We start from the raw sequence: 24,189 nt of genomic DNA on the forward strand, positions 1-24,189 counted from the left end.
TTATTTGCTCGTCCTTGGAGCTGATAACTGTCAGATTGGCTGTGTGAATGAACTGGGTTTCCTTCACCGCACATGTGCAAAGCAACTGTTCTCGTCATGGTTACAGGGAGCATATTAAAAGTAGTATATAAGTGACACTGCATCACTAGACAAAATGTTCTAATAGCAGACTACACATACTGTAATAGATCTCACATAATCACTACTGGGACAGTCTGTGTAAAATTGTCCATATTCTTTGCTGCCAAGTTAGTTTTGAGATTTGATATAATTTGTAGAACACAGCATCGCTCTATTGCTTAAATGTACCCAGCCCAAATCTGGTACCAGAGAATGGCATGAAAAAGGAATATTAAATAAAGGCAAATGACATTGGCAGGATTTTTTAGCAGATTTTGTTAACCAGAGTGAAAAATATCATTGTAAATGTAAATATTACATGATGCATACCATATGGTGTCCCAAAATATGAAAATACTGGATAAGGCAAAGAACTACAGTATGTGAAGTGGGCCACCTGGCAGGCAATCATAATAAGATATATATAGCCATATCTTTCCATACGGAAGACATTTCATTTGGACTGCATTTGCTATTCATCAGATCAACAACGCTGTCACTCCTGTAACTCAGGAGACATTAATGTTTGTTTATGATGTTCCAACTGTGTCAAAGTGTGCTAACATTTGCCCCATCAGGTTCCAGGAGGATCGGCCACTAACAGAGGTGGCAGTAAAAGCCCACGTCTTAGCAGGGTGGCTAGGCAGTGAGCACAGTGGTCAGAGCAGAGGCACGCATGAAAGAAGCACATCACACCATTCCTTACAGAGTTCAATGTCTCACTTTAATTTGTTCCAAGTAATATGAAATGCAGGATCTTGTGGTGATGTGGAATTAAACAAAAGTGATAATTCCCCCATTCGTAAAAAAGAACCCCATTTAAAAATGAGACAGAAAGAAAGAAAAAGGAGGACAGTTGTAAATAATACCATTAATTTATTAGATCACATTGATGTTTAGTGAATGGCTGAAGGAAGAATCTAGAAAATAAGTGGAAGGGGCCCAAGTCTGGGTGCCATGACTGTGTGTTAAAACGTTAGCAGCAGTCAGATGTAGAGACATTAGGTATTGCACCAGGTAATTGAGTGCTTTCAAGAGCAGAAATCAACAAACAAACAAAATCACATTCAAGTTAATAAGAGACGCAGGACAACCGATATGATCAAGAATGGGATCTATAAAGTGCCCTTTTGGTTTAGTGGTGTGTGAGAGAAAGAAAAAAAAAGATCGAGAGAGTGAAAAAGAATAAAACAAAAAGCCTGCGGCTTTCAACATCACATCTTGCACAGCTTCAATCGTTCATGTGTTCATTAATACTTCCATCTAATGTAATACATACAGATGAGAAAGAATTGTTAAGAAATTAATTTACAGCATTATGGACATGGATAAGCATAATCTTCATAATAATAGTAATAATAATAATATGTATATATCTGCTGTGACATCCCCTCCTTCTCCAACACACACTAATGTACATTTCCTATAGCTTCACCACGCCCCTTCTTGTACATCCCAGCAGGAGAAAACAGAACAATTACTATGGAATCATAGCAAACACAAGCAACATGTTCATGCCAGTTTCATAGCACTATGATAAACCTGTCATTGAGGCTTTCTTGCAATCCATACGGATGATTTTCACTGTTGGCTTGATTCATGCCTACAGATAACATTGTCTAAAAGAGCAAACATCATATTGGTACAAATATCAAATCTGAGTATTCCCTACGAGTAACCACAAGGATGATAAAAATCCAATAAAAATGATTATGACCATCCTGTTGCTTCATAGCTTCCGTTGCAAAAGGGAGATTTAAAAAGACAGGAGGCAGGACAGCATGGCGTGTTGGGGAGAAGAGAGTGGACTCTGATCATGGGTCATGTCATCATCAGTGCTTGGCTAGTGTTGCTAAGGTAATATGGTAGAGTGAGACCTGCTTAAGTCGTAGTTGCAAGTTTGTCTTTGTGTTTTCATTTTTTTTGCTTTTTTATTAAAATAATGCAAAAAACTCGGGGCCATGCCCATTTCCAGCAGAAGAGAAGAGTAGAAATGCACCGGAGGCTCGTGTCTTAACGAGATGGAGAGGACTTCTGCTCCTGACTGCTCTACTCTGGCCTGCCGTAAACAACCCAGACAGACAGACAGACAGGCAGGCAGGCAGGCAGACAGAGAGACAGACACCAACTCCAGCATAAAGGGCACTGCTCTTTTGCTTGACTGCTAGACTATGAGCAGTCTCAGGGCTGGGTGGCAGCTCGCCTGCATGCAGAAACGTGCACGTCTGCGCAGCTACACCTGCGGGCCATTATGGCTCAGCGGCAAAATGGCAGCTTGGTGTGTGTGTGTGTGTGTGTGTGTGTGTTTGTGTGTGTGTGTGTCTGTGTGTTTTGTCTGTAGTTGTAGTTGTAGTGGCAGGCAGTTGTGATCTCTCCTTTTAGTCCACTCCCTCAAACCCTTGGGCGTTCTCTACTGCCATGAGCAGCTTCTCTCTCAAGTCTTCAAATGTGTCGTAGGCAGGCAGATCCAGTCGATTGAAGCTAAAAGACAAAAGCAAAGTACAGTTATCTGCAGTGTCGCCAATCTGGCTCAATACGAATGTTATTGTATTCTAAATGTGCTCTAGCATAGCCACACACAGAGTGCATACCAGGTGTGAGCTCGTGGCAGCTTATCAGGTGTCCCCCACTGCTCAATGGTGAAGAGCTGTGGCCCATTTGAACCTGACAGGAGAAAAACACACACACACACACACAAATACACACATTCATATTACACTTAAATACAATTAGCAACAACTGCACACAGCAAGAGAACTAAATATTCATTCAATGAGTCATTTATCAATACATGCTCCCACATGCACAGTGATGTGCCTTCAAATCTCCTTGTGTGCAGAAGCAGATGTGATGTTTGTGTTTGTAGGGGGTTTGTGTGTGCATGATTGGTGTATGATGTCCATGCACTTTCATTTACCATAGAGCTCAGCAAAGCCGTTCATCGGCACTCTGGACGTTCCAGTGACAAACTGTAGCAGACGGATCCTCTTCTCTGCATCCATCAGGAGCACAGCCTAAAACGACACACACACAGCCAGACCACAATCACTCATTTCTCAAGACACTGAACAACTTCTGCTTTAATATGCCTTCAAGTTCAGCCCAATGTACAGTAGCGCCTCATACTAACAAGACTACGGTCCCGAGCTCAGGAATAAGAGTGCAAATACCATGTTCACTGCACTCTTCTAATACAGTATGGCAAGTATGGCTGTTTTCAGCTAAGGATATGCAAAGCTCCCGACAAATGTCATGTGTTCCCACTCTAAGTCAAATGAAAAAATACCAGGACTTTCCCCTGACACGCACACACAAAAAATAATTTCCACAACATCCTATATAATGAATGGTACCAAAGATTTCAGAGCGGCGCGTAGCGAGTCTATAACTTTATGGAGAGTGAGATACATAAATGGATATTGAAAAAATAAGGGTAGCCACAAACACATTTGTATTAATGTATTTAGGCATGTACATTTTAACTTTGCCCCCAAACTGTTAATATTCTCTGACTTTCCAGTTTCCATGTCTGGAATAGATTTTATTCAAATTCCCTGATATTCCAGAAATTCCATGACCCCTGGTATCCCTGGTCATATTTACCACTAAGTTCAGCCAGTCCTACATAAGACACGTGGCACATGACATGCTTCCCACACTCAAACACTCAAACACTCATACAAATACAAATCAGGTATCCTCCCTCAACTGTTTGGTTTGGCTTTCACACTTTAAACCCAAGACCCTGAAACACACACCACATAATGATGGTAACAATAAAAGAGCTGTGTTCCAGATGTGATTAAGCTCCAATTGAATTAAATTCATGCGTGCATGCATGTGTATGTGTGTGTGTGTGTGTGTGTGTGTGTGTGTGAGGGCATCAGGGTCCTGATAAGCAGTTTCTGTTCCAACAGCTTTCATCTGAGCAAACAGCAGCAGCGTATCTTCAATAGACTTTGATCTGAATCAGGCCCCCAGGCTGGGGCCACAGGTCACAGCGCCACTGACATAAACCACAGCCACCACACACACACACACACATTAGTTTTACTATCAAGCTTCTGACAATAAGCACTAGTGGGAATGGACAGCTGCATTGATATGTTTCTCCAAAATGATATGTGACATGATAAAGATACTACAACTGATGCTACATTTCTGAGCGGAAAAAGCACAGTTATTTAATCAAGAATAAAAGACTTATTATACAACATAAAAAGCGTTGTTTACTTTATCAAGAATAAAAGACTTGATTATAGAACATAACTGTATGAACAGATATGAAAAAATCCAACTAGAGTGACACGGAAAGCTTGTACTAAATCTAGTAAAACCAGAAAATGTGAATAGTTGAGCCTCATTGCAGTCAGTGTTTACATGTTGAACTGAGCAAATGGCTTTAGACAGATTAATTTTGCAGCTAAATATTAAAACATTACATAGTCCATCGTATTTAGCCTTTTCTTCACACCAAAGTGTCTCAGTTATGCTAGTCAAAAACAAACATTTCTAAATGTTCCCAAATTTCCAAAAGCCCATCAGTGAAGTCATTACAGCTAGTCACTTGACCAATACAGACTTATACCCTATGAGTATAAAAACGGCTGAAAACTGCACTGATCAGGTTCTTGGGGTTAAAGTGTAAAAGCCAAACCAAACAGTTGAGGGAGGATATCTATGGCACCTGATATTGTACTTCCGTATGCAATGCATGTGAAAAGAATGACAAATGGGAGGAGTCACCTTCCAGAACCACTGGATGACAGGATGGTTGGGGCAGTAGCCATTCTTGTAGACGGTGTGTTGCCTCCAGTCATTGACATCCACATCACCCAGACCGCACATCAGAAGCTGCACAATAAAACACAAACATTAAGGCCTAGACTATTGCTTAAGCAATATGACACCAGTGGGAGTGGGGTTGGGAAAGGATAGCGCCACGGCTGTAATTCGTCCGTAGTACCGTGGCGGTAGCTTTCCCAACCCCACACCCACTTGTGTCATATTGCTTAATTATACAGTTCCATTACCAACTAATTTAGTTTTAAGATACAAAATTGTGCTTTCTATCGTTTATTTAGATTTGTGCTTGTTCATCCTCCGCCTACATAAATAGTTCTAGTTTTTAGCTTTTTCGTTTACCATTGCCAAGCCAGTACTTTGATGTACTTTGGCTGAAAGTGAACCCAAAAAGGATTTGCCAACATAGCGGAGCTAACTAACACGGCATTACAGCAATTTCCTGTGTATTAGCCGCATTGTGTATAAGCCACAGGACAGTGTTTTATAGAAGTTAAAAGAATCAAACCCATATTAATATCATGTTAACAGTCACTGTATATTAACCACATAGCTGAAGAAATTTTGGCAAAATCCATGTACTGTATAAGCCCCGACTAATAGTTGGGAAATTACGGTAGATCAAATGAGTTCAGCATTTGTGCCCTTATATTTTGCAATACTTAGCGAGAAACAATCACTATTAAATCTAAAAAGCCAGGCTTTGTGACCAAAATTACGTCTGAGCTCATCAACAAGCTATCTGCCAGCCACCTACTTTGTGTTTTTCTCACTCCAAGGTGACGTTATGAAATCGTTGCTCTCTTGCTATGAATGAATGGAACGTTCGTGTTGGTAATTCAGTGCAATATGCGGAGTGATTACTAGCAGTAAACAGCATAGAGTTGTGCTGGGATAATAATAATAACTTGTAGAATGCCTCTCGTTCAATCAAAAATGTAGAAATAATTTGACCTGACCTAACTGTTGTAAAAATAAACATGAGATATGTACCACAAATGACAACTCACTACACATGGTCAGGTGTATAAAGTATTTAAATAGCAGTACTGTGCACTGGGGGTTACACAGAGTACTCAAGTGCAACCCCTACTGTGTGGGCAGCCAGCAGACTTCTGCAACTGCCACCTTCAGCACTGCACCATAGTGTTTCTATGGTACTGATACTTACCTCCAGCTCATTCTCATCAAAAATCTTGATAAGGTCGATAAGAATGAGTTCAGTGAAACCCTGTGAGAGAGACAGAATTTGTCATCAAACACCGATCCAAAGTACATGTTCCCCATTTACCTCCAGCTAGACAGAAGCATGTATCATTTCATACTTTTCTACTTCACATTCATTCATTACAGCCTCCCTCAGAGTTGACAACAATGTATACCTATTTTTAATTAAACAACTTAAAATAAACCCAGTATAAGTTGAAGGTTTCAATGAAAATTAAACTGGGAATAACTCAAGCAAACGCTAATGGTGTTTTATTTTTCAAAAACCTATTTGATTGTGCCCCCTTGTGGTGAAATGTGTCATATCATCAGACACGCCACAGGAGAGCAGTGATGATGTAAATACCTCCAGAAAGGCGTTCATCTGCTTCTGCACCCGGTTCACAAATCTCCATTGGATGACAAGACTGCACACAGAGCAGACACAACATGTTATTCAATGAGTCATATTTACATAGAAATGGTGGCAACAATGCATGTATTAACAATCAACAACACCCAGTCACGAGGCCCTCTCATATACTCACTCAATGTACTCCTTTTTGTTGTCATTTGTGACCACCAAATCTGAGCCACTGGGTTTCAGGTCAACCTGATATGTCTACAAAAAAAGATACAAAGTCATCTCACTACTGATCATACGCATAATGCAGTTCTCTTCAAGAGCATCTAAAAGTTCATTATTTAAAAGGCTAATTAAAAGAGCAGGTGTGCATGACTGCACCATGAAGTACATCCAGGGGTGTGTGTGCACACCTGGCCAAAGTTGTCTTCATCAATACAAAACCGCAGGTCCAGTTCAGTTGGATCATTCTCAAGGATCCATTTGAGGGAGTTGTAGTATTCACTATCCTGCAGGTGCGCACAGGAGCACAGAACAGGCAACTGAGCAACCATTTCACACAGGCTAACACTAGACACAAATACAAAACTGACTCACATTATTTCACTTTTCATATTTAACAGTGAATACCCTCATTATTTCACAAGTCAGAAAACAGCTTTGAAGCTGCTTTGCTGGCTTACCACAGACTCCATATCCTTCAGTGTAATCTGTTTCCCCAGCATCATCTTATAAAATGGTCGGATGAAGAAGCCTGGCGGAATAAGGTCAAACTTGTTTTTCACAACCATAATATCCATTACATGAAATTAAATCTGAGCATATGCGTGCCCTGAAGCACTTTTGAAAAACTGCAAAATGCATACCGTCTAAAAGCTTCCCATGGTACACAGCCATGCCTGCCACACGTCCAATGAACTTAAAGTATGACAGGTGGTCTTCGTTACACAGACCCGAGTTGGGGTTGATCTGTAGCGTGTAGTTATCCCTAGAAAACACCAGAGGAAACACAACTCGTCAAACATACCAAACAACCACCAGCAGAGGCAGCAGAGAAATCCATTTCCCTCTTAAGTAATGAGGAATGGCTTACTGGCTGTATTAGGAAACGTATTCTGAGGAAAAAAGCTCCTCATTACCACAGAGTGCATAGAATGAAAGCCTCGATGGGCCAGAATACTGCTTAAGCTCGGCTGGGTGCAGCCACCACAGCGAGTGATATGGCTCAACATTTAGGGCGTGTGGGAAACGGCGCCACCGCACTGTTTGTCAGGGATGAGTTTCTCCATCCACCCATCTCCTAATCCATCCATCTGTCACACGTAGGGGAAACCGCAGAGAGGGTAGCGATGGCTGAGATAAATATATAAGCACTATCTCGGAGTGGAAATGGTGTGCACTGTAGAGCACCATGGGGATCAGTCCCTACAGTATAGCTGGACAGGAGAGAGAGAGTGAGGGGAAGGACCGGTGCTGTGTGTGTGCGCTACTGCCCCGTGCTGAGACTTCCCTCAGTCAAAGGTTGTGAGATTTTCTGTGTATTTTGTTTTCTTTGAGCTCTCCAGAGTACTTCACTCGGAATTACAATGAAAATGAGCATTGACCTGGAACAGCCCAAGTGGTATTTTAATATTTCACCTCTTTAATGTAAGCATAAATGGGAACAATTCTGGTCAATGAACTCCCTAGTGTGAGCCTAGTAAGAACAGTGTGATATTACGAGTAAATGTTTAGTGAAGCAGTGTTTTTGCAGTAGACACTCCAGTGAACTCACGTGGCTGAATACTCAAAGAGGCCGTAGTAGGGGTTGAACATCTCCTTAGAGAGCAGGAAGAACCACTCACGGGCCACACCACCATAGTCCAAACCCTTTTCAGACTCAAACTCGATCCAAAGACGCGCCTTCAGGATGTCCGGCCGCTTCAGTGACATGATGCGTCGATACGACTCCTCAAAGATGTTGTTTCTGTGCAACTTCATCTCAAAGCGGTTAGGGATATCCGCCTGTATAGAAATGGGGAAACTTAACTTAAGTCTTTATAAGTCTTAATAACACTTATATCAGAACAGAGACGGCTGTTGAAAGAATCTTTGATAAGAAGCACAAAAAGGTCTGTTCATGTTCAACTTTCTGCAGCATTCTGAAAAGCTGTATGATAATGAGCCAGCAGTGTTTTGAATTGAAATATGTATTGATTTAATGCTGACAAGAGTGTTGTAGATCTTAATGTGTGAAGCCTGCCTGCTTTAAATTCACATTTTGTGGTTGTACGTAAATCTAAAATGCCTTATATTAATAGTGGTACAAATTGAAATGTCATAGCTCTTATGCCCACTTCATTTTGGTTATTCTCACTGTGTGAGGCCAGCTGCTTAGCAATGCATGGCAAATGCAGCGTGAATTTTCACACTTCCCGAACAGAGATGAAATCTCAAAGTGTAGACACAGACAGAAACAGATTCATGTGAATGCTCATTCGTGTAAAAAGCAGGGATCTTACCGGCTTCTTTAACTTCTTCCTGAAGTAGTCGTATTTCTGTTTGAACTCCCTTGAGTATGGCACGGCCTGGGAGAAGGGAATCATGGGAAATGTCACATACCAAGACTCATCGGAGTTGGAACTGTACTGTGCTGTAGATATGTCTGTGCATTACGGTGACATCCAGCATAAAGTTTAGAGGTGTCTGAATCACTGGGGGGAGCAGAACTCACAGGGCCTGTGATGGCGGGACTCTGGAGCCGAGGGTCCTCCCACTGCGTATTTCTGGTGTCTGGAAGAAAACCACCAAAGAGGATTCAAGCTGACAGCCCTTAACAGAGCATCCCCACACAGTCTCATCTAACACACACACGCACGCACGCACACACACACACACACACACACACACACACACACACACACACACGATGCCGTCGGTCCGACAGGTTGACTAGTCCGTCTCTCAAGGATTTAGCAATATTTCAATTGCAACAATAAACACACAATCAATCAGCGTACATTATATGAACCCTTCCAACCAATTCTCAGCTACCTCCAAAAATTAAAAAAGTAAAATACAAACAATAATAATAATTTAGCAATTTCATTTTCTCACACAATTTTAGACGGCAACAGTCTCAATAAAGGCCAACGAAATCCTGGAGGGACTGACTAGTATGGAGATGGAGCTCATATAGTTTGACACGTGTCTGCTTAAGTGACAGCATCTCTTCCCATGTCAGCCTTCAATAATAGATGCTATGAAACCGGAGCACTCAAACCCATTCACGTTCTCAGGAGCCCTTAGCTATTGATTCTGCCTGCCAGTGAGATGAACATGACTCACTCTCATGCATGGTGTCTCCCTCTCACCCTATGCTAGCTCTCAAAGTGATGTCCTCATTTGCCTCTCTGTTTGAGCTTTTGGAGTTGTTTTAACTCTCCATCCTTCCCCCAATGTTCCATCCCTCTCTCTCTAATGCCACAGAGCTTTTAAAGAGTTCATCAGAGTAATGACGGCTGAGACTGAGAGAATGAGAGCTAAAGAGAACCATGTGACAGAACTGGAGAGCGCAGAGGAAAGGGAGATGGAAGAAGGATTAAAAACCATCTGTTCTCCAGGGGAACCGTGTGTGTGTGTGTGTGTTGAAGAGGAAAAGTGGTCTTACTGTGGTCAATGTAGAAGGTTCTTCCATCAGCATGGATTCGCTCCTCCCATCCAGGCTAAAGATCAGAGAGAGGAGGGTTACCAATAAGGCCACTATTATACAAACAGACACAAACAAGAGAGAACGGGAGAGAGGGAGAGAGAGGGGGAGAGAGAGAGAGAGAGAGGGAGAGAGAGAGAGAGAGAGTATACAATATACACAATGCAGCTTGCTTAATCTGATATATAACAGGGGAAGACACCAAACTTTCACTCACATGCAAAACCACAAGCACGCAAGTTTCCCCCGTTTCCCCTTCTCTCCTTTCATAAGCCCTTGTCCCTCACTCTGGCTACCTCCTTCCCACCATTCCCCAATCTGCGCCGCTGCCAGGCCAGGGCAGGGCAGGGCAGGAGGCAGCCCGCTGACACAGCCCCTTCAGCTGGGATGGAGTCTGGCCCAGCTGCTCCCCTGGCATGCTGCGTGGCGCAGATCCACGCCCTCAGGCTGAGCCCTCTGCTCAGCGGGCCGACTGGGGCCCTGGCCCGACGAGACACAAAGACACCAGAGCCACCCCCAATGTGTCACATCACACGCACGCGGGCCGCAGACTCACACACACACACACACACGCACGCACACACGCACGTCCGCCCCCCCACCACTGAACAGGGGCTGGGGTGTGTGGGGGGAGCGGTTTTGGGGGCACAGCACACAGTGCAGTCGCAATCAAGGGAAGACTCCAGGCTCAGCCGGAGTGGAGGAATGGAGGGAGCAGAATGAAGATGTGTGGTTGGGGGGTGGGGGGTGGCGGTGGAGTGATGGAGGGCCAGAGAGGCTGGCCAATGTCAAGCAGGAACGGAGCGTGATGAAGGGGAAGGGGTGGGGGAGCTGATGAGGACACAGTCAGAACCATGCCAGTTATGAGAGTCCGGTCTGCAAGCAGTCAGAGAGAGAGAGAGCAGGCAGAGGGAGGCTGAGCTTGCAAACCAGCACCAACCTCCTCTGGAAGATTCTACTGGCCAAACGCCACCCGCGCCACACAGCGGGGCAAAACGCCGTCCCACACGCCACGGAGAGAACAGAGAAAAAGCAAACACACACACACGCACACATACACACAATAACAAAAAACACCTGACTGTGAGAGACTGCTGCCTGAAACTGAAGATCATTTCAAAGTGTAATGCAAAAAATATGGTTATACGTATTATACTACTCAAGTTTAATGTTATTTAATCTGGATTTGTAGAGCTGCTTGTTCATTTCTTCTCTCCTCTGTGACTCAACATTTCCTGCTTACATGCCCCTATGTTACGGACATACTCCTATATTACAGTCACATCTCTCAGAAAGAAGTCCTTTGACCAAAATTGAACATGTAAAAAAAACACATTGTGAAGAACTGGTGAGAAAACATCAGAGTTTAAGTGCAGACAGCAGCAGACATTATCTCTCATAACTGCAGCATTGGTGCTCCAAACCAATGCAGGCTCACAGGCATTCAGCATGGAGTCACAGCAACGTTTGGGATTGACTGGTCCTAAAGCTACACTACACATGACAAACTGGAAGTAAATACAACCTCCAGTGACTGGAGACACACATGTGCAAATAATGCCTCTGTCGGGAATGATTGAAAACTGGCACTTAAAACACCATTACTGTGGTGTGAACGGAACCAAACTTGGGAGTTGAAAAATGCTCACAAACAAAAAGCAATAATTTGCAGCATCATTCAAGACACGAGGGCTTGAAGTGAAGACTACTTCAAAATGGCTCCGGCTTCCAAGCTAATAATGTAGTGTCTGCCTTCTGGTCTATGGGTGAAAATCACAACTCTCAATATTTCTTCTCATAGACACATTCACACACACACTATGTACAGTCTCAGACCAATCAGCCAGCCAATTATTGCGAAAGGTTGATATTTTTCTACCCTAAAAGTTAATGCTACCCTTTGTCAGAGGGTATATACATAAAAGACAGTGGCAACAGACCAGGGGCCTCATTTATAAACGATGCGTACGCACAAAAGAATGCGTACGCCTCGTTCTACGCAAGCTTTGGTATTTATAAAACGTGAACTTGACGGGAAAATGTGCGCACCTCCACGCAAGCTCTGACCCATGCGTACGCACAAAAAAGGGAAAAGCAGAAACTGCGACCTCAGGAGGAAACAGGTACAACGACCCGAAATTGGTTCAATAATTGAAGTTTAACACAAGCATAACATCGCGCAATGACGCGCATCAATGACATAACTGCCTTAACCTAATCCTGTTTAAAATCTAAAACGTGGTTGATTGTTGTTTCGTGCGCCCGTCAAAAAATCCATCTTATTTGATGCGAGAAAGACATGCTGATAGGCTATGCCTATGTATGTTTTTTTAATTATCCACTTATGGCTTTCATGCATGTTTTGTTATTTGTCAATAATCAAGGCTCAAACATGTTGCTTGTTAGCTTGCAAATGGTAGGCTATATACAGTAAGTGCTGACTTGCATCGGCTTTCTTGCCACTGGCTGAATCGAGAACTGGCTGACCGGACTGGAATAGCCAACCTTCAGCCGAATTTTGCCAGACGTGTTAGGAGGTGTAACTGCTTCATCACCAAACTACATCAACTTTTCTTACATGGTGAACAGGCAAATAAAAACGCAGTCTAATTTACCAAATGTGCTCCGTGCTATTGACTGCCATCATATTGCTATAAGACCACCGAGTGAAAATAAATTTGCCTTTGTTAACAGGAAGCATTTTCATTCCCTCAATGTCCAAGTTATATATGTGACACGGACATGTTGCTCACAAATGTTGGCCTGATTCATATTGAGACATACTGTAGCAGCGTTGGGCGCAGACTGAATGCTGGAGCTGTGCGCGATGGTGGCTTCTACTGTAGGTGCGGGCGAATCGTGTTTAAATCCTGTGTGTAAATCCTAAAAGAATTTGTAGCAATTTTTCGACCATTTCTAAACATTCACCCTTTACTCATTCAAGTTATGTTGTAGGTGACAGTGGATATCCGCTGAAACGGTGGCTGCTCACGCCATTTATGAACCCACAAACAGTCAATGAAGTTGCGTTTTTTGTCTTTCCCGCTGTTTTTGGCATGTTGTCCACAGACATCAATATTCATTAAGGGCGTTTCGCTGAATATTTATAAGCAATTATGGGTGTGTCTTGAGGTACGCACAGGTGCCGCAAATGTAGAGTAGAGCTTGATTTATAAAGGGAAATTGGCGTGGAACGTGCGTGCGCACGATTTTATAAATCAGAATATTTCTGTGCGCACGCACTTTCTGAGTTTTGAGCGCACGCCATCTTCTGGCGTACATCCTGCGCAAAGTTTTATAAATGAGGCCCCAGGTCTTGAATGAGTGCATGATTGTGGGAAATGCGGTTCTCTTTTCATACTCACTGGAAGTGGGCCCAGGTCACCAGGGTCCAGAGATGCTTTTGTCCTCATGTGGATAGGGTATTTCAGCCGTGGATCCTCCTGAAAGGAGACAGAGGCAAACTGGCCGTGAGTGGTTGAATATAAGCTATTAGCATGCATACAAATACCTTACATACCATACATATTCCACAACAAAATCAACTGCAACTACATACTGTAGTACATAGTGTAGCAATATTCTACAACAGTTTGGTCTAGTCAAACTATGTATTACTTTCTGTTTGGACAAAAAACATTCCTGAGAGGGGATATCCCAGGAAATCCCCACGCAGACTCTTCACCGCTAGTAATCACTACGACATGAAAGTTCCAACGAGAGCAGCAATTTAACAACGCCACATTTGGCAGTTGAATGTTGGATGAATGTTCAATTTAGCATGTGACATATAGACAAGCAAGTAGACTATACAAATACAAGCACATAAAACGTGACTCACTGAATTTGGCTTGAGTGATATGCTGTGTTGCTTGGCAACAGGAGATCTCAAGACAAAGATGTTTTGTGTCTTTAAACTTAATTAGTTGCAAAGTTTAGTTAGTAAATCCTTTTTTATTATAAATATTTACACAGAACATTTCAAGCCTACAAACTTTCCAGCTAGGTGGAAGTATCCCTACAGTATCACCACCATTGCCCTACTTCACCACTGTGTTTCTTGAGGCATTGGCAGTTTCAGATTACTACAATAGTGTTTTAGGAATTGGCCAAAAGTTGAACTTTGGTCTCAAATTACCATAAATTACCCCCCCCCTTCCCCCAAAACGCACGTTTTACAGTTAATCTTCTACACCGCTGTTTCTGTCAACCTCCAATAAAGTGCAGTTTTATGTCATGGACAGTCCTAGGGATAATAAGATAAGACTCCTTCAATAGCCCCCCTATTCTAGTCACAGATGTAGTTTGGGTGATCGACTGGTTTGGGTGACCAACTGGTCATTGAGTGAAAGGCTGGCAAGCAGCACTGTTTCATTCTGAAGAACTAGCATGATACTATTAGGTATTGAATAACAGATTAGGGGATGACAAAAAGGGGTGGCAGCAACAACACTACAAATTCACATGTAATCCGTTTTCATTAGAAATGAAAAGCCACTGTGTTCAATACTGCTCCCACAAAGACAAGAACACAGCCATGTCCCACAGAGGCAAACAAAGAGACTGTTGTGTTGATGAAATTAGAGCGCATTGGGATGCTGGAACCTGCATTACCCTTTCCCATCACCAGGTGTCAGGATGGAACTATATGAAATATTACCATCTGCATCACAGCTTCATGAGCCACACTCCTCCTACACTCCACTCCAAAGGTGTGTGTGTGCATGTAGGCGTTGACTGTTACTTACACAGCACCACAGTCTCTCTGTTCCAGTCTGTTTCTCTTTGTCTTACTTGGGTGTGTCAATACTCCAGCACAAAAACAGTAATGGAGTGTCAGAACTAATCAACGGTCAACTCTAACACAAACACACAAACATAACATCCCCTGTACATAGAGAGCCATCTCATACACCCCGAAAACAGCACATTTTTCTTATTCCATCTGTCACAGGTTTAATTTGATGGCCACGTTCATACTCGCTATCAAGTTTGTATGCGTAGTGCATTGTACACTTAGAAACAACAGGCCAACTCCCAGTATTCACAAAGAAAAGAACATTGTGACAAGGATCAGTGATAAGTTGTTACGGATTACATTTGCCAAAAAGAATGAAAGAAATATTTCATCTAAATACAATTAGAGAATCAATATGCTCATTGCTCCTTCATACTTTTCCTACAGATGCTGGATAATGAGATCAGTACTGCATTAGTCAACACACAGAAATATGATACTATAGTCAGCTAAGACAGAACATTATCCTATGACAGACCTACAGTATAGCCTAAGTGGAAATACTAATGTCGCCCAATCACTGAAGAAATATGTAATTGCTTTGGATATGGATCCCTTACCAGTTTGCTGGACAAAAGGAAAGTCACTTTAGCTAATGCTAATGCAACTACAATTTTAGCATTTAACTATTACGCATACATATTTATTTACATTATACGCAAGATTTCTTCAAACTGCTGCTCTGCATATAAGCTACAGGATTGTGAACCATTTTATCAACCAAACTCATGATGTCCATAAAGGTTTCAGAATTAGAATGAAATGTAGTTGTTAAACATTAAACCTTATTCATTACTAATAATTCTTAACCTTATTACTTATTTTAGATCACTGAGCATGCAGTAGTCTGTCAGCTGTTTTCAGGCCCACAATAGGGACAACAGCATGTCATCTAATCAGACATGGCACACAATTATTCAAATAGCAACCGATAAAATATGTGAACAATATCTTCACCCATGCACTCTGCTGTAGGCTATCTTTGACCTGTCTTTCTGTGAGGCTCCAGGGAGCAGGGATTCCCCTGCGTTGTGCGGAGAGCCTGCACACCTGTCTGACGGCATGCTGACACTGAAGAGCTTTTTTGGGAGATCTTGCCAGCTCAGCAGATCAGCTCCTCCATCCGTCGCCAGCTGCCTGCGGGCTCATGCAGGCTGACCAGCGTGGGAACCTCCGTTCCACCGGTGGACATCTCCAGCAACAGCAAAACAACAACATCCACAGCAACGGCCCAAAACAAACGTCAAAACACTCAGATGTAAAGACATCCACAACATGTGAACATTCGCACGTCTTCAGGAGGAAGGGGAAAAGGGGAAGCCAATGTATTGTTGATTTTATAGTGCTGATTTGTTTATCAGTGAGCGTTATGGGGAGTTTGATCGTTTGAGATACTGCTGCCACTGGCCCTGTTCTAAGATGAATTCCATGCCTTCCTGTCATTTAGTAAACACACTTCCTGTCATTTAGCAAACAAGTCATATCTGATTCACAAAAGCAACAGTAAACTTTATGCTAATCTGCTTGGACATGATTCATTTTCCATCCAGTGGTTCTGAATATAACAAAGCACAGCATGGAACTTGAGTATGGCCAGTGCTGAGAATGTGTGGCTGTGGAGTACTAAAGGAGGTGTAAGGCATTGCTAGGGCTACGTGTTCCTGCGAGAGGAAGTCATGTGAGGACAGAAAGGGTCTTACCCAGGTGGTGACTCTGCTGTTGTGATCGATGAAGAATGGCCGTCCATTGGGAGCTATCCGCATCTCCCAGCCTGGTGGTAGGAAACTCTGGGGAGTCTTGTGCTGAGACTTGGGTGAGCTGAAGGGGGACGCCTGTGGTGACTGGGGATTTGATACAGTGTCTTTCACAGCTCGCCGCGCCTGAATGTTATTGGCCCCCTAGAAAAAAAAGAGGATTTATAGGAGTAGGAAAGTTAGTTCCTGAAGGATGAACTTTCCTGAAGGCCCTTGCTGAGACTGAAATCTCATGACAATTACTGAGAGCGCTGTGGAAAGCTTTAGTTCAGCAGAGGACTTCAGAAAACTTTTTTTAATCCTGAGAAATTTTTAATTACCAAAGAGGATTTCACCTTTATGTGCTTTGACAATCGCTCACACCTTTTCTCCTAACCTCTCTCTGACACACACTCTCTTCATATCCCTTTGTAATTACTAAGGCAAGAGGTCTGCTCTCTACAGACAGACACACACAGCCTCTTCGAAAAGTTAAAAATATAACAGCAGGGTTATCATCTGTTTCCCTGCCACCTCAGAGCTGTGCAATCACTTGAGGATTGCTGCACTGGAAGGGCCTTTCTTTGCTCTTTAAGACAGCCTTGGGGACAACTTGACAAGCAGGCATTTCTCCACTTCCCCCATCATACATTCTGACTAGCCAGCCTACATCTCCGACACTTATTACAGCAATAATTAAACTAATTGTGTGCAGATATGGGTGCATTTGCGTGATCCTTACATTATTTCAGAGGTGCTTCAATACTGAACAGTCAAATGCTTCAGATTGCAGCACTCTACTACACACATCTGTTCAAAATAAATAAATAACCTCACATAATTTCATCTAGGTCTCAACCCAGCTTGAATGGCAAGCCATGAAAAAGCAATGTTGACATGGTAACACCAGATTCCTAACTGCCTAGAAGACCCTCATTACTGCCACTCTTGTTTTGACACACACACACGATTGTGTCAATTAGGCTTAATGGTTCAGATGACAATCAATGTTCCGTGGCAAGGATATTTAATAGCACTGCCCACGCTCATAGCCAATTAGACATCCAATGCTCAGACCAACATCTCTACCTGCCTGTTCAAGCCTTGCAGCAGGGCCTGTGAGCAGCCGTGTCTACTGCGGTCAGTACAAACAGGGTTCTCCTGAGTCCTGACACGGAAGCTCACACAGGACACTTACTATAACTGGAAGTGGAACTGGAAATGTGCATGAAATGGGAGTATGATGAATGAATGAGAGAAAGGCACAGAAGTGGTGATTAAAATATTAAAGTCACGAGGTTCCTCTTTGAGGGTTGTGTGACCTTGGCTTAGGAAGAAAAGAGGATCACTTTCTCAGAAAGCTACTGTGTAAGCTTTGGATACGGTGAGTTAATGAGTGCCACCAGAAAAATTTGCTTGAGCAAGCGTGCACACACACACACACACACACACACACACACACACACACACACACACACACACACACACACACACACACACACACACACACACACACACACACACACACACACACACACACACACACACACACACACACGCAGACACACAAACACACACATAAACACGATGAGTGCATCTAACTTGATATCTACAACAGCTGCTAAACTTACTTCATCACCATGACGCAAGATTTCAGCATCACCCTAGGGGTCATGCCCTACGAGCCAACAGTTACAGAGAACACTTAACGAGAATAGCAGTCCATAGTGAGGGGAGAGGGACAACCAAAACATCTCCATGTCTAAAGTCATACTAGGTTTATCTGCCCAATTGTCCCCAGACAGCTATTGACGGGTGCACTGCATTATGAACATGGTTATGTGAATCTTCAGGTCCCCTCCAGACCTGCTCAGCTAAAGCAGGGGGCCATTACACATTAACCTCAAACTACTCCTGCTATCAATACAAACAATTATAGTAGATGGACAAACCACCATCAAACCTTTCACCAATACAGGCGAAATAAGTAATCCTCTAATTGAAAAAACATAATCTCTAACAAAACTTCAATCATTATATTTTTCACAGTTTCTGTATAAATGGTAGTGTGCTAAGACTGTAAGCCAATGGACAATGTAAAATACAAAACAACTCTGGTCACGGCACAAAATATGTTGAGTTAGTACATAACCGTGTATTGCAATTAACACAGCCTCATTTATTTGCTATGTGTCCTGATGATCATTGTTATTAGGGGTGTCACGATTCTCCAAATCCTCAATTCAATTTCATTTTAACACGACTCAATTTTTGATCTTTTTAAAATTAAACGCAGTTGTCATGATGTTGACTTTTTTTGCCTTATTTCTTTATTTCTAGTGCTGTTTGGGTTTGGCTTAAAATAATCCTCATTATTTTCTTTCTTCATATTTTTGCATTAATGTCACTAGGAAGCATGTCATTAGGAGCAGAGATATGTGTAAGTGGGAATGTCTACAATCTGGTAATATAAGAACAATGATGGTAGGGTACTCTGGCTAAGCAATTTAGCACAAATGTTTTCACTGACATAAATAGTTTATATGAGAATACATTACAATTTTGGCCCTATGTTGGAGACCATGTAGAAATGTGTACCAATTTCAAAATCGGATTACTCAGGAACCGCTTGATGTACAGATGAATGTTTCGTCTTTCCATTCGGTGAGGTCTGCTGTTTACTGTGATATACAGTTTGCTATGTGTTGAGTGATGGGTTTGTGAGATATTTCACAGAGAGTAATGGGTGTGCCGATAATAATAGTTCAATGTTAATTTTCTCGCAAACTGTTTACCAGTATCATGGCAATTTGACACTAATATGAATAGAAAGAAATTCCTCTCGTTCACGTGGTATTCTGTGAGACTAGTACTCTGTGAGCAATTTAGTTGAACCTGAACTTGAGGAGCATACAGTAGCAGTTAAGTACTGAGGCAAGTGCCCCAGTAAAAAGGAGTATTTGACTGACTGGGTTGACACCTCATCGTGAGAAATTGAGAGAGTTGGCAGCCCTGAATTTTGGACTCTAGAACTTCACTTGCGAAGTTGAGGCTAGCCTAAATGTTAACGGACGTGAATGAATGAATTCACCATTCAGAGAACCAAGGGGAGTTCTAGTTCGGTTGAAGTCTTTTTAGTGGCTGTGGCTAATGTTGACAAACTGCACGTCAACAGCCATGCGTGTGTTTTTTTTGCCCTCCTGGCATGTATGCTGGACGTGACATGGGTGTGTGGCCGCATCGTTGTTTCTACTTTTGAATTTGGAGGTTCGAGATCGGGGTGGCAAACCGAAATCATGACAGCCCTAATAGCAATGTATATTAAAAATGGCATCAACAATGGCAGAAAGATGCTTAAGGTGATAGTGAAACTAGTTGCAATGCTGTTCCATGCTTACATCCAACAGATGATCCTCTAATGACACAGATATGGCACAAAGACAGAGACAGAGACTTTACAGAGGGAAAGATAGAGATGAAGACACTGAGACTGTAACAGGGGAAGAGAACAGGATATGATGACAGCAGAATGGCAGAACCTGATGTGAGTACAATGACAAGAGAGAGGGGATGAGAAGATCAGTTAGATGAGACATGGAGGGAAGACAGTGACGACGGGACGGGACAGGACAGCAGACAGGCGGAGGGAGGGACGCTGCTCTCACCTCCAGTGGGGTGGAGAGGGTGACTGTGGGGGAGCTGAGGCTCCGGGGCCGGCGCAACTGGGGCTCGCTTAGGTGGCCGCCACTGGCCCCGCCTGCTGGCGTGGCTGGGGTGCCCGGGGTGGCTGGTGTGCCCGGTGTGCCCGGGGTGGCCCCCCCGCTGGCCCCTGCTCCAGCCGAACCGCTGGTGCTGTCTTGTGTGTGCTGTCAGGGGGAGAAAGGGCCATTAAAGACAGGCAGTTCACGGCATGCGGCAGCAGCTCTTCCGCAGGAGGTGCTAATGAGAGGAAAAGCCAGAGCTGACAAAAGGAAGGAAACGCCTCTCTGAAGGATGAGACAGTAGGCTGAACAACTACAGCCTGCAATTTGGTCTTAGCTTACTTAGGGTGTTTTCACACTTGGAACGTTTTTTTTTTCAAATGGGATCTGGACTGTGGTACCTTTCCACCTTTCTAGCCTGCAAAGGACTAAAGGTAAGTGTGAAAACACCCTTAATCTTGATCAATTTTAATATCCACTGCGTGACTTTACATCCATGTGTTTGCACCAACTGAAACTATGGGTCTCTTTCAGAGCTACGTCTGACTAGGAGGCCTTTCAGGAGTTCCTTTCATTGAGATGGCGAAGTAAGCGGATGTTCAGGCCAAGTTATCTCTCTGGCCTTCCCTACATAACCAGATTGTACATAAGGCACACAGTGAGCGAAGATTAAACAGGACACAAAACAGGCACTTCTTTGAAAGCGCTAATACTGCAGAAAGGAGGACCAACTGGAATGGTATGCTAGAAGAGAGCTTGGAGAGAAATTGTATCAGACAAATCAGGAGGGACGGAAAGACACTAAGCCCATTACCACCATGAGGAGCCTATTCTCATTTCATCTTTTATTGAAGTTTTATGGTTGATTCATTTGAAACCTTTCAAAGGAAAACAGACGCCGTTTTTAAACAGTGGGGCAGCAACAGTAAACAGTAAAGGCAGAGACGGTTGAGGGTATTTAAGTATCTTTGGTAAAGGGCTGCTTTCAGTGCCTAGAAAGAGATGAGTAACAGGAAATAAGACACTGACAGAGAGACTTATGTGCTTTTTCCATTGGCACTTTCGCCGAGCTATGCCAAGCTAATTTGCATTTCCATTACAAGCTGAACAGTGGCAAACTGCAGAAGGCTCATTTTGGTTCTCTCCTCAGTACGGCAAAATCTCACTCCTATGCTAGACTGTACGATCTCTTTTGTGATAGGCAGATCCCGTTATAAAGACAGCGAGTATGCAATATAATGGGATCAATATCAACCCAAGCAACCTCCATTATCTTTGAATAAAAACAAATGACTAGCTTGGAAACTAAACAGGTTGCTTTGATTTTACACTAAACCAAATATTTCCTATATGGGCTAATGTTATACATACAGTACATTGTACCTACATGCATGTATGGCAACTGGGGAATTATGGAGCAAACGTAAGGCTAGAATTCTTTGCGTCCATTTTCTTGAATATGTTTGAATGTTGGGACACCTTGGAGACCTTTATCCATTGCATAAATACACACCCTTCAGCTAGTAGACTCTGTGGTATGGAAATGCAAATATCGACTCTGCTTGGTCAATAGGCTAAGCTGAGCGCAGCCACACCAAGCGAGGCCATTCGTATGGAAAAATGGCATTAGAGGCAGGAAAAGACAACAATAAGAGGAAATGATCCAACATGAAACGCAGGCCCAAAACATCAATGGTTTGTTAGCCTCGTCCTGATCGGAGAGGCCTGTGACCTGGTTGCTTTGTATACCTGCGCAATTGGCCGGGTCCAGGTGGTGGTGCGGGTGTTGTGGTTGACGTAGTAGGTGCGTCCCTTGCCGTCCTTCCGCTCCTCCCAGCCAGGGGGCAGGCCTGGGGTGGTCAGCGCATAAGCCGCTGACGGAGACTGGGCCAGCAAGAAGCAAATCGCAGGTTAGGATAGCGCAGAAGCAAGCACACAGCTTCCCACTTACTTACTCACACATCTATACAGGTATGAACAAGAAGGCCAGTTCACTGGGAATAACAGAGGAGAGAAAAGGGACAATGTGTTCTCCACCACGTCTAACTGTGTCAACTCTTAGTAAATACAGCATCACTTTGCAGTTAGATTTTAATCCCTTTTATGGAATTCCCAATCTAGGAAGTCTCCTGCAAGGGTTTCCTGGCACAGTAACAAAGACAAAGAGTTGAGTTCAGACTAAAAACATCTGTGTTCCACATCTGTGTGGCCATCTTACAAACCTGGTTGAATAGTTTTTGAAAACCTTTGCTTTATAAGAAGCTAAACATTTGTGATGGACCTGTAAAAGAAAATGATGTTTCCTCTGCATTAGGTTCAGTGCCAGTGTGGTTCATGACCAGGGGGATGCAAAACCAAACAACTCTTGAAATGACATGAAAATATAAACAACATAAACAAAATCAGAGAGATTTAAGAGTGCATGTACAGACACAGTGAGCAGCAACTTTAACATTCAGAAATAAACTGTGTAATTCAAACTTTGTGAACAGGATGCCCAGTGATCCAACACGATGTTCAAAGACAATCATGCACAACTGCTCTGAAGCAAACCACACACCCTCACTCCTAGGGAACAAAGTGACGTCCACAGGTGGTCACTAAAACCACAAACTACTTCAAAAATGCAGGGGTTGAGCAGGGCTATGTCAGGAACAGGGGGAGGGAGCAGTGCTGTCTGGAGACCACCACTGATGTTACCTTCATCTTTACTGATCGCCACAACCTGGAACCCCCTTTCACGCGGGATTTATTGTTTGAAAATAAAACTGACTGTGGAGAAAGGAAGGCATGTCACAGTCATGTCAACAAAAAAAGAGAGGAGGGGGGGGGGGGGGGGGGGGGGGGGGGTGAGCACTGGAAGTGTACAGTGGTGGACACTGGTCAGGGATATGTGCAAGAAGAGAGACATTACCATGGGCTCTTCAACGCCTGTGACAGTTTGAGCTCTGCCTCGCCTGGCCTGGGAACTCTGCTGGCAGATAACAGCTGGTTTAAGAATGTGACCAAAGGGGGTGGGGGAGGTAAAACGCAAGGAAATCTGGTAGGGGGCGGGAGATGGAACGAAGGTTATAACCTGGGGTAGTGATTTTAGAGTTGTGAGGTGAGGATTGAAGGTTTGAGAAAACCACAGAGCAAGGCGGACTTCCCATACAGTGGTTAAGCCAAGTCTAGTGTCTTTTTCCCCTTGGAAATCATATTCAAATCATTTAAGGACAAGGCTTAAAACACTGTCTAGGAAACTAGCCCCACAGTTTTAGATTAGGATTTCAATTGAGTATGTGGTGAGGACCGGGGAGGATGGTGGGAATGTGAGGGAGGCCAGACAGGACTGTGCCGCCAGGTGCACACGGACACACGGAGAAGAACAGGAAGCGTTGCTCAGAGAGAAAAAGCTGGTGAGACTTCAGACAGAAATGATCCCCCATGAATCATAATTCCATATGATTGTGAAGCTGCTCTGATTGTGCAGCGAGCGAAGCATGGCAGCATGGAAAGGTGATTACGGGTGATTACGTCTGCCAAAGAGGCTAACTGGAGAGGTTGGGAACGACTAGTGCAATTACCGTAGCCATTGTATTCCTGTCTCAGATTTGATTCTTCTCATATTAGTACGCCACTGTAACTGCACTGTAATTGAATCACTCGTAATCTAATATCACATCAGAATTACAGCCAAATTGTTTATGCTGAGACCTTTCGCCTCTGCGTGCCTAGAACACACCAATAGCAAACTGTGTCATCACAGACGCACACATGCACGCACGTACATAGTG

General features: G+C 43.3%; 1 protein-coding gene across 15 annotated transcripts in view; it reads right to left on the bottom strand.

Moving 5' to 3' along the window:
* Nucleotides 1-822: 822 nt before the first annotated feature.
* The window catches only part of nedd4l (NEDD4 like E3 ubiquitin protein ligase), a 64,066-nt gene continuing 40,699 nt past the window's right edge, over nucleotides 823-24,189 (bottom strand). For 9 of the 15 annotated variants that reach the window (XM_062553943.1, XM_062553945.1, XM_062553944.1 and 6 more), the window contains 19 exons: nucleotides 23,328-23,387; nucleotides 22,163-22,297; nucleotides 20,378-20,578; nucleotides 16,680-16,877; nucleotides 13,547-13,624; nucleotides 10,143-10,197; nucleotides 9,207-9,265; nucleotides 8,995-9,060; nucleotides 8,268-8,497; nucleotides 7,360-7,481; nucleotides 7,177-7,247; nucleotides 6,907-7,002; nucleotides 6,678-6,751; nucleotides 6,497-6,557; nucleotides 6,095-6,154; nucleotides 4,867-4,974; nucleotides 3,038-3,134; nucleotides 2,712-2,784; nucleotides 823-2,601 (listed from right to left, as the gene is read on the bottom strand). In XM_062553943.1, the coding sequence (XP_062409927.1) occupies nucleotides 2,499-2,601; nucleotides 2,712-2,784; nucleotides 3,038-3,134; nucleotides 4,867-4,974; nucleotides 6,095-6,154; nucleotides 6,497-6,557; nucleotides 6,678-6,751; nucleotides 6,907-7,002; nucleotides 7,177-7,247; nucleotides 7,360-7,481; nucleotides 8,268-8,497; nucleotides 8,995-9,060; nucleotides 9,207-9,265; nucleotides 10,143-10,197; nucleotides 13,547-13,624; nucleotides 16,680-16,877; nucleotides 20,378-20,578; nucleotides 22,163-22,297; nucleotides 23,328-23,387 (1,947 nt within the window). In that variant the 3' untranslated portion in view covers nucleotides 823-2,498. The remainder of the gene's footprint in view (nucleotides 2,602-2,711; nucleotides 2,785-3,037; nucleotides 3,135-4,866; nucleotides 4,975-6,094; nucleotides 6,155-6,496; nucleotides 6,558-6,677; nucleotides 6,752-6,906; nucleotides 7,003-7,176; nucleotides 7,248-7,359; nucleotides 7,482-8,267; nucleotides 8,498-8,994; nucleotides 9,061-9,206; nucleotides 9,266-10,142; nucleotides 10,198-13,546; nucleotides 13,625-16,679; nucleotides 16,878-20,377; nucleotides 20,579-22,162; nucleotides 22,298-23,327; nucleotides 23,388-24,189) is intronic. The other 6 variants (XM_062553947.1, XM_062553949.1, XM_062553935.1 and 3 more) reach the window with 2 other exon arrangements.

Source organism: Sardina pilchardus, chromosome 14 (assembly GCF_963854185.1).
Source record: "Sardina pilchardus chromosome 14, fSarPil1.1, whole genome shotgun sequence".
NCBI lineage: Eukaryota > Metazoa > Chordata > Actinopteri > Clupeiformes > Clupeidae > Sardina > Sardina pilchardus.